The following is a 10,740-nucleotide window of genomic DNA, read 5'->3' on the forward strand; positions in this document are numbered from 1 at the left end:
GACCCCGTTTTTTTTTTTAACGTAAACTAGCAGTGACAATTTAAATTAATTTAAATAAATAGTGATAATAGTTAATAAAAATAGTTTAATGAATTATTCAAATAATTACATTTCCATAGGTTTCAATAACTAAATGTTCGTTAGGGTTTCCACTTTTTTTATTACCAGTGAATTCACTTGACTTTTCAAGTCATTTGTGATTACATTTTCTTATTTATTTTTTACTCACAAAGAGCAGTTTCTACCCAAAAAATATTTAAAAAAATATAATATATAAATTCTAATATAGCACTAATATATTATAGATTTTTATCATTTCCTTGATTTTTTAAAATATTTATTCCCACAGCTTTTCCAGGTCTAGAAATCACACTTTTAAAATTGCAGTTTTTACCTGAAAAAATATTTTTTGAAATTACTAGAAAAAAGGAAGTCCTTCAAAAATCCACTTCTGAGGTCTATAAATCACATTTTTCAAATAGCAGTTTCTTCTATGTAAATAGATTTAATTAGAAACATTTCCTTAACTTTTTTAAATATTTAACATATTAATTCCTATGATTTTTCCAGGTCTAGGAATCACACATTTCAAAAAGCAATTTTTACCCAATAAAATATTTAGAACTTGAATTTATAATAATAATAAAAAAATTGTAATATAAATTTCCATGACATTTCTAGTTGTAGAAATCATGCTTTCAAACCTCTTGAAAAATGATAACGCTTGATATAACTAGAAAAAAAAAAAAAAAAAAAAAAATTATATATATATTTTCATTAACTTTTTCATTGACATTTTTTTATATTTTAAATATATCTATTCCCATGACTTTTACACATCTAGAAATGCTTTTAAAATGTCCTGATTAATGCTTCAGCTGAGCAATTAACTTGCTTTCAATCAATATCAGATATCTGTCAGCATTTATGCACTTATCTACAGTTTCCACTGACGCAATTAAACTTTCACAATTTTGTTCATGCAAAAAAAATTACACTATTGTTTTAAACCCGTTTGACTTTCCTTTTTCCGTGAAACATAAAAGAGAGGTGTTTTGAAGGTGTTTCTGATTTAAACTCCACGAATGTGTGATAATAGTGATCCCCATCTTGCTTTATTCCTCACATGAGGAAGAGAATACATTGTGTGCATTGTTTCTGTGATTTCTGACTTGGGTTCCTCTTACAGGATGCCATTTTGTTTTACATTCCTCAAATCGTTCAAGCGCTGCGCTATGACAAGGTGAGGAAGAGTGAACTGTGACCTTTCCTGAACCCTTTTTCTAAACACAACAGAGGTTTGATCTGACTCTCACAGCCCTGGGCTGCTATTAACATCGATGCTGGCCTTTTTGACAGATGGGTTACGTGCGTGAGTACATCCTGTGGGCCGCACAGAAGTCCCAGCTCCTCGCTCATCAGTTCATATGGAACATGAAGACCAACATCTATCTGGACGAGGAGGGCCATCAGAAAGATCGTATGTAACTGTGTGCAATTAGTACTTCGATTAGTCTGATTACACACAATTAGCATTCACTATTGTTTGTTTGTTTGATTGCTACTTCAGGGATGCATTAAATTGATCAAAAGTCACAGTGAAGACATTTCTAATGTTAGGAATGATTTCTACTTCAAATAAATGCCGTTCTTTTGCACTTTCTATTCGTCAAAGGATCCTAAAAAATCAAATGCATGACTGTTTCCACAAAATATGAAGCAGCACAACTGTTTTCAACAGTGATAATAATCAGAAATGCTTCTTGAATGATTTCGGAAGGATCACGTGACACTCAAGACTGAAGTTATGATGCTGAAAATACAGTTCAGTCAATTACATATGAACATATATATTTCCATTTTAATAATCTTTCACAATATTATTGTTTTGAATGTGAATCTGATCAAAAATGTGCAGCCTTAGTAGGCCGAAGAGAGTTTCAGAAACTGTTAAAAAATATTACTGACCAGAAATGTTAAAAAATATTACTGACCAGAAATGTTAAAAAATATTACTGACCAGAAATGTTAAAAAATATTACTGACCAGAAATGTTAAAAAATATTACTGACCAGAAATGTTAAAAAATATTACTGACCAGAAATGTGTGGAAGTCAAACATAATTTCACAAACATTAAAAAAAACATATGGACACCTGTGCTAATGCTGTTTAGAAGTCAAAAGTGGGAGGTGGCTCTGCCTGTCAATCATTTTTCATGTTCCAGTGGCAGCTCATACAGTGGTGCATGTAACCAGGAAGAGAAAACATCATGTAAAACACTCATTAGATGTTATTGCAGTGTGAGATGACCAGGCTGGCTTTGTGTTGTGCTTCAGCGGACATCGGTGATCTTCTGGAGCAGATTGTGGAGGAGATCACACACTCTCTGTCAGGCCCCGCTAAACACTTCTACCAGCGCGAGTTTGACTTCTTCAACAAGATCACCAACGTCTCTGCCATTATCAAGTATGTCCGATGAAATTTCCCGCACATCTGAGCTCTCTTCCAAACACAAAGGCAGTTGCTTTGCCAGGGGACGTCCTAGCTGAAATTAAACCTCATAAAGGAGTGGTTCATAACATGATATTGCAAAAAATAGATTATTTTTAATATAAATATACATTCAACTCCATCTGCCATTATTTATTTACTGATTTTGCAGTGCATTCTGGGATTGTGCTATACCGCAAGGATGCATCTTAAAATTTAAGTGTGATTGAAATGGGTTTTGGAGTTGATGAAGAAACTTTAAATTCTGAAATGAAAAGTCCAAATGAAACACACACAAATTACCGTCCAGTGTTTCTGGAGCACAAAAGCAGTCTGAAGTCTCTGGGGTATATTTGTAGCAATAGTCAACAATACATTGTATGGGTCAAAATTATCATTTTTTCTTTTATGCCAAAAAATCATTAGGATATTAAGTAAAGATCATCAAGATATCAAGATATTTTGTAAATGTCCTACCATAAATATATCCAAACTTCATTATTGATTAGTAATATGCATTGCTAACAATTCATCAGGACAACTTTAAAGATGATTTTTTTCAATATTTAGATTTTTTTCAATTTTTGGATTATTTTTTTTCAAATAATTTTATCTCGACCAAACATTGTCCTCCTAACAAACCACACATCAATGGAAAACCAAAAATAGACACTTAAGTTTTGTGCTCCAGGGTCACATTTGAAGTGCTTTTAATGCCTAAAAATGTTGTCTAGGTAGGCTGCGATTTGTTTGGATCGGAGGCTGTGATATGATTAAGAGCGTTTTTTGCATTGCTGTTCACAGAAATGCCTTTGTTTTTGGAAACTGTACCACTGTTCAATGCCTGCTCCAAATCACCACCCATCTCTAAACCAATTTCATTTTCAAAATTCATTTAAAACCTAAGAATTATTTAATTAAGTGTTATTTAAATCATTTTGTTGGTATTATAACTAGATAATAAAATTCTAAGATAAGCTTTATTTTCTTTACATTCAAATATATTTTGAATGTACTCTAAGTAAAGTGAGCACAAAGGAAAGCGTGCTGTTCTTGTTTCCAGGCCTGTTCCTAAAGGAGACGAGAGGAAGAGAGGGTGTCTGAAGGCGCTGTCCGAAATCAAAGTTCAGCCAGGTTACAAATCAGACAATTTTGTCATAAGAGTAACTGAGTCTTTTTGTCTTTTTTTTAAATCTGTTTGAATTTTCTCACACTGTTATCAGGATGCTATTTGCCAAGCAATCCAGAAGCGATCGTCCTTGATATCGACTACAAGTCAGGGACACCCATGCAGAGGTATCAGCAGACAGCACCGCTCACCAGAAACCTGTTCACATGCTCTCAGATGACATTTCACATCTGATTTATTACAGCGCTGCCAAAGCACCTTATCTGGCCAAATTCAAAGTGAAGAGGTGTGGAGTTAGTGAGCTTGAAAAAGAGGGTGAGTCGCACATGACCTTTCATACGCCTTCAGCTTGCTGCGCTTGCAGGATAGGTTCAGTTTCTGTGTGAGTGTAAGCGGCCCGTGTGTGTGTGTGTGTGTGTGTGTGTCCACAGGTCTGCGCTGTCCGTCAGACTCTCAGGATGAAGGTGAGGAGGATTCAGAGACGGCTCGAAAGGTCTGCTGGCAGGCGGCCATCTTTAAAGTTGGCGATGATTGCAGACAGGTCAGTGTCATGGGAAACATACTTATGAAATCTCTTAAGTCTGTATGTTTCACTGCAAAATTAAAGAAATAAGAATTGATCTTTACAGTACATTAAGATTTTGTACATTGACACACTTTCATGAATAAGTTTTCATGGGGGAAAAAAAATCATATATATAATATCATATATATATATATATATATATATATATATATATATATATATATGATTTTTTTCCCCCATGAAAACTTATTCATGAAATATTAAATAATTATATTATTTATAATTTATATAAAAAAAAAATTCACATATCATTTCCACTATGAAATATTATGATGATATCATTTAATGAATAATATTTCATATTGGAAATGTTATGTGAATTTTTTTAATATAAAATATATTTTTTTATTTAAAAAAAAAAGTATTTAGTTTTTTACATTTTTAATTATATAAGCATGTTATGAAACCTTTTATATCTGTATTATATTTCACTCCAAAGAAAAAATTAATTATAATTTTTAGAACATTTGTTAATATTTAGATTTCATTTAAATATAATAATTAGCATTTGTTTTAAATCAGATATATTATATTATATTATATTATATTATATTATATTATATTATATTATATTATATTATATTATTTTTTCAGTGTAAAATAATGCATCTGAAACCACAACAGTAATGTATAATATATATATATATATATATAAAATATACAATAATGAAATAAAATGTAATAATTTAAATCATAATAAATAAAATGTAATAATTTAGTTAAAAGCGTCTCTGTTTGTTAGGATTTTTTTGTATTTTGAATTTGGGTTGAAATTTGACCTTGAAGTGTTTTGAGTTGATTTTCAGCATTAAATGGATTTATTAATTTAGTTTCTCTGGTGTCAGGACATGCTTGCGCTCCAGATCATCGGTCTCTTCAGGAACATCTTCCAGCTGGTGGGTCTGGATCTGTTCGTGTTCCCGTACCGTGTGGTGGCCACTGCTCCTGGAGTGAGTCTCGCTCCAGCTTCCTGTCAGACGTCGTGCTCCTGACGCGCTGGAGCTCTGCTTACCCTGTTTCCTGTTTGCTTCTTTCAGTGTGGCGTGATTGAATGTATTCCGGACTGTAAGTCCCGCGATCAGCTCGGCCGGCAGACTGACATTGGCATGTACGAATACTTCAGGAACCAGTACGGGGACGAGTCCACGCTGGACTTCCAGAAGGTGACAGACACTTGCTTCAGATAGTTTTGGGTTTTGCTGATGTGTCTGATCATTTATCGTGTAATGTCTCTCTCTCTCTCTCTCGAAGGCTCGTTATAACTTCATCCGCAGTATGGCTGCATACAGTCTTCTGCTCTTCCTGTTACAAATCAAAGACAGACACAATGGTAACATCATGCTGGACAGCAAAGGCCATCTCATCCACATCGGTCAGTTGAGTTAAACCAAACAAGCTCAACTTAACAATGCCACATTCTTAGCTAGCATTTTATTTTCCCCCCAGAATCAATATATAATGTTATTCATGGTTTCTGGGGCCATGATTCAGATTATTTGACTATTTTCCTCCCTTTTTCATACCATTTTATTGGTCTAGCCGTTTTTGCTATTGTACATAAGATATGAAAATATCCTCTTATGATTGACAGCCACAAGTGTTCTCTTACATATGAAATATAAATCAAAGCTAATTCAAAATATTAATCAAAACTATAATATATATATGATACATTTATATTCTGTTTAGATTTTTATTAATATTTTGAATTACATTTAATTTTAATATTTTCAGCTTTTATTTTACCTTTAGTAAATGTTTGTAATTTATGATGTGCTTCTGCCTAATTGTGTTTTTTAAATCACTTTTTAGGTTTGAATAATTTCTTCTTTAGTTCAGTTTTATTTTCTATTTATTGCAATTTTTTGCTTCACATAATACTTTTGTGAAGGCAACATTTCACATTTTTATTCAGTCTTTAAGTTTTTCAACTAATATTGATATTTTTATATTTTATGTCTGTGATCTCTTCCAGTACATAATTTCATTTTGCAATAAAAACTCAAATTAGACTCAAACTAATTACATTTTTAATTATTAAATAAATGTTACATGACCTTACATTTTAAAGATCTACATTTAATTATAAATGTAAAATTTAAATGATACAATTTAAGTTTAATAAAAATAAAAAAAGGTGAAATGATTGTGAAATGTATTGTTAATCTATATTGTATATTATATATTGTATATCTATAGTACATCAAACGAGGACAATGTCCATCTTATAACCCATTAATGTTTCCATTCTTGCCATGAAAACTCAAGTTTAAAAACTTAAAATAAATACATTAATTTAAATAAATACAAAATTAACTTGAATTTTAGATTTTTTATTATTAAGTTTGTTTAGTTTTTTCTAATTCCAATTGAAAACTTAAAAAGAAAAAAAAGAAGAAGAATGAAGTGACTGTGGGTTTGTGATTTATGTGTTTTTGTTTCTTCTAGACTTCGGCTTCATGTTCGAGAGCTCTCCGGGGGGTAATCTGGGCTGGGAGCCCGACATCAAGCTGACCGATGAGATGGTGATGATCATGGGTGGCAAGATGGAGGCCACTCCCTTTAAATGGTTCATGGAGATGTGTGTGCGTGGATACCTGGCCGTAAGGTGAGATGATGGATCAGGTCAGACGTGTGGTCACAGAAGCAGTCTGGGAAGGATTCGGGAGGATTTGAGCTGCCCTCTGTGGGCGGATTCTGACTCCAATATGTTAAAGGGTTAGTTCACCCAGATAGCAAAATTATGTCATTAATAACTTACCCTCATGTTGTTTCAAACCCGTAAGACCTCTGTTTATCTTCAGAACACAGTTTAAGATATTTTAGATTTAGTCCGAGAGCTCTCATTCCCTCCATTGAAGCAGTGTGTACGGTCTACTGTCCATGTCCAGAAAGGTAAGAAAAACATCATCAAAGTAGTCCATGTGACATCAGAGAGTAAGTTAGAATTTGTTGAAGCATCGAAAATACATTTTGGTCCAAAAATAGCAAAAAGGACGACTTTATTCAGCATTGTTTTCTCTTCCGTGTCTGTTGTGAGAGAGTTCAAAACACAGTAGTCTGGATATCCGGTTCGCGAACGAATCATTCAGTTTACCAAATCGAACTGAATCGTTTTAACCAATATCCCGGAGTAATGCATGCACTCAAACAGTACACTGACTGAACTGCTGTGAAGAGAGAACTGAAGATGAACACCGAGCCGAGCCAGATAACGAACAAAACATTGACTCGTTCACGAGTCAAGAACCGTTTCTGTCAGACGCGTCCGATTCGTGAACCGAGGAGCTGATAATACTGCACATGTGTGATTCAGTGGGATTCAGCGTGACACACAGAGCGTCTGAACTGAACTGATTCTTTTGGTGATTGATTCTGAACTGATTCTGTGCTAGTGTTATGAGCGCGGGTAAACCGAAGGCTTGAATCAAGGGCAATCATTGCAAATGACGCCATTATACGTCGAGCGCAAAAGAACCGGTGAACCGTTTTCTTCAACTGGTTTATTGAATCGAACTGTCCGAAAGAACTACTGGTGATCTGAAAACCGATGCAACCAGTTCTTCACTCGTGAACGAGTCAGTCTATTGTTCGCTATCTGGCTCGGCTCGGTGTTCATCTTCAGTTCTCTCTTCACAGCAGTTCAGTCAGTGTACTGTTTGAGTGCATGCATTACTCCGGGATATTGGTTTGTTTGAACTCAGAGGGAGTGTCAGCCACATTAAAAAAAAGTTAACAGCTTAAGTAATTTGTGGATTAATGCGTATTAGAGATGCGAACCGTTTAAAACGATTCAGTTCGATTTGGTGAACTGAATGATTCGTTCGCGAACCGGATATCCAGCTGCTTTGTTTTGAACTCTCTCTCACAACAGACACAGAAGAGAAGACAATGCTGAATAAAGTCGTCGTTTTTGCTATTTTTGGACCAAAATGTATTTTCGATGCTTCAAAAAATTCTAACCGACCCTCTGATGTCACATGGACTACTTTGATGATGTTTTTCTTCCCTTTCTGGACATGGACAGTTTACCGTACACACTGCTTCAATGGAGGGACTGAGAGCTCTCGGACTAAATCTAAAATATCTTAAACTGTGTTCTGAAGATAAACAGAGGTCTTACGGGTTTGAAACAACATGAGGGTAAGTTATTAATTACATAATTTTGCTATCTGGGTGAACTAACCCTTTAAGACTGCATAGGGTTTGTTCTTTACAAGGATGTTAAAACTGAAACCATAAAACACTTTCATGACTTCAATAATATAAACATTTAATGGAAATTAAATAAAATATAAAGAAAAGCTTTCTATTATTTTATTTCAGCTACTTGCCACACTTCTACTACAACATTTTTTATTTAGTTTAACCAAAATTTTATTAGAAAATAATTCTGTATTAAACATATTAAAAACGAATAGAAAGACAAGAACAACTAACTTAAAACAATTCTAAATTGGAGTAAAAATTTAATAAATAATAGAATTATATAATATAAAATATTTCATTTTAATTCAAATTAAACGCTAATTCAAAATATTAATTAAAAGGCTAATAGCATCTCATTGATGGTATAATAAGAGTGGTTTTCTGTCACTAGCTGGTCAGAATGAGATTTGTAGTTTCATGCCTGTTTGTGTGTGTTTTATGTGTTGATTTCAGGCCGTACATGGATGCTGTGGTATCACTGGTGACTCTGATGCTCGACACAGGGCTGCCTTGCTTCAGAGGACAGACCATCAAACTCCTCAAGTACCCTAATGAATATTACACCATCATTTAACGCTCTTATCTGTTGTTTCTTCCTCAGCGATCAATACTTCAATTATATTTTTTTTCATATTTTTTAATGAAGCTTTTATTTTTAAATGTTCAGTTTTCAATGTAATTTTTTACATTTATTTATTTAAAAAAATATTTTTTTACTTATTTTGTAATGTGTTTTTGCCATTTTTATTTATTAATATTTCAATATTACTATTTTGATTTTTGTATTACTTATATTATATTATATTTTTATTAATATTTTGAAGTAACTTTTATTTTTACATTTTCAGTTTTCATTGTAATTTATTATTATTTTTTTTACAGATTTTGTAATGTACTTTTGCCATTTATCTATCTATTTATTTATTTTAATATTACTATTTGGATCTTTGTATTATCTATATTATATTATATTTTTATTAATATTTTGAATTCGCTTTTTATTTTTACATTTTCAGTTTACAGTTTACTGTTTTTCTTTTTTGTTTTACTAATTTTATAATGTGCTTTTGCCATTTTCTTTATTTTTTTATTACTATTTGGATTTTTTTATTTATATTATATATATATTTTTTATATATATATATTTTGAATTAACTTTCATTTTTACATTTTCAGCTTTAAATGTTTTTTTTTTTTTTAAGTAATTTTGTAATGTGCTTTTGCATTTATTTATTTAAATATTACTATTTAGGATTAATGTATTTTCAGAATTTTTTTCATCTAATATTTATATTGTATTTATTTCAGTAATGAACAAAAATGTTTCTAATAGTTTTACGATAATAACCCTGCTGTATTGTGTTCGGCAGGCAAAGGTTCAACCCCAACATGAGCGAGAAGGAAGCCGCGGCCTTCATGATTAAAGTCATCGAGCGCTGCTTCCTCAGTAGCAGGTAACAAACATCACCTTGTCACGTTATATTCAAAGAAAGAGTTTTATTGTGGATGCTGATGGTGAAACTGTGTTTCTCTGAAACAGGAGCAAAACCTACGACATACTGCAGTTCTACCAGAACCAGATCCCGTACTGAGAGAGGGCCAACGTCTCTTCACCGGCCTCGGATCGAGATCAGTAGTCATTATCAGTCTATTAAAATCCTTTATGATGAGCACTTTATAGATCAGAACAAACCGCCCGCTCTGATTGGCCCTGATGGCGGCGTCCAGGCGTGTCACTTCCTGTCCGGCTGCCTCAGGGCCTCTCTAGTCATCCGCTGTAGTCCGAAAGCTGCATGTTTTTCATCTGATCTCCCTTTAAGGCATCTGCTGTGATGGTTCGTGTGTGAATATTGACATTCCATGCATAGAAATACATCCTTTAACTCTACTTGAATCTCTGGGTTTAGTCGCTTCACCCAGGAAGCCATTTCTCAGACTCTGGCACAGATTGCACTGTAGATTACGTGCCGTCAGCAAATAACCTGCTATGCAATACATCAGTGTTTGTACGTTGTATCTCGTCTGTTCGACGTGTTCGGCACTGAAGGGGTGAATCTCACCAAAGCTGTCCAGAATGAGAATTATAGTCTTGCAAGAATATTGTCTATTTTTAGGATGAATCAATATTATTTAAACATGATTTCTTGTTTTTGTTTATGCTTAAACGTCACTAAATATTTATACATCATGGTGGTATTTGTTGTACTGCCTTTATTTAGTTGATTTAAACAAAGAAAAATTACTGCATTTTATTTACTACAATACAAAAAAAATTACTGTATAGCAAAGAAAAATAATCCGAATGCATTCCAGTAAAACAGCTT

The 10,740-nt window shown here is 33.1% G+C and overlaps 1 protein-coding gene across 1 annotated transcript in view; it reads left to right on the forward strand.

Moving 5' to 3' along the window:
- Nucleotides 1-10,475, forward strand: part of LOC132126962 (phosphatidylinositol 4-kinase alpha-like) — a 39,876-nt gene extending 29,401 nt beyond the window's left edge. The window contains exons 42-55 of the mRNA XM_059538584.1: nt 1,190-1,243; nt 1,360-1,480; nt 2,339-2,468; nt 3,556-3,626; nt 3,716-3,788; nt 3,866-3,936; nt 4,053-4,162; nt 5,053-5,157; nt 5,245-5,370; nt 5,459-5,579; nt 6,656-6,815; nt 8,870-8,959; nt 9,787-9,870; nt 9,957-10,475. Coding sequence (XP_059394567.1) covers nt 1,190-1,243; nt 1,360-1,480; nt 2,339-2,468; nt 3,556-3,626; nt 3,716-3,788; nt 3,866-3,936; nt 4,053-4,162; nt 5,053-5,157; nt 5,245-5,370; nt 5,459-5,579; nt 6,656-6,815; nt 8,870-8,959; nt 9,787-9,870; nt 9,957-10,008 — 1,368 coding nt within the window. The 3' untranslated portion in view covers nt 10,009-10,475. The remainder of the gene's footprint in view (nt 1-1,189; nt 1,244-1,359; nt 1,481-2,338; nt 2,469-3,555; nt 3,627-3,715; nt 3,789-3,865; nt 3,937-4,052; nt 4,163-5,052; nt 5,158-5,244; nt 5,371-5,458; nt 5,580-6,655; nt 6,816-8,869; nt 8,960-9,786; nt 9,871-9,956) is intronic.
- The last annotated feature ends 265 nt before the right edge of the window (nt 10,476-10,740 follow it).

The sequence above is a fragment of the Carassius carassius genome, chromosome 45 (assembly GCF_963082965.1).
Source record: "Carassius carassius chromosome 45, fCarCar2.1, whole genome shotgun sequence".
NCBI classification, from domain to species: domain Eukaryota; kingdom Metazoa; phylum Chordata; class Actinopteri; order Cypriniformes; family Cyprinidae; genus Carassius; species Carassius carassius.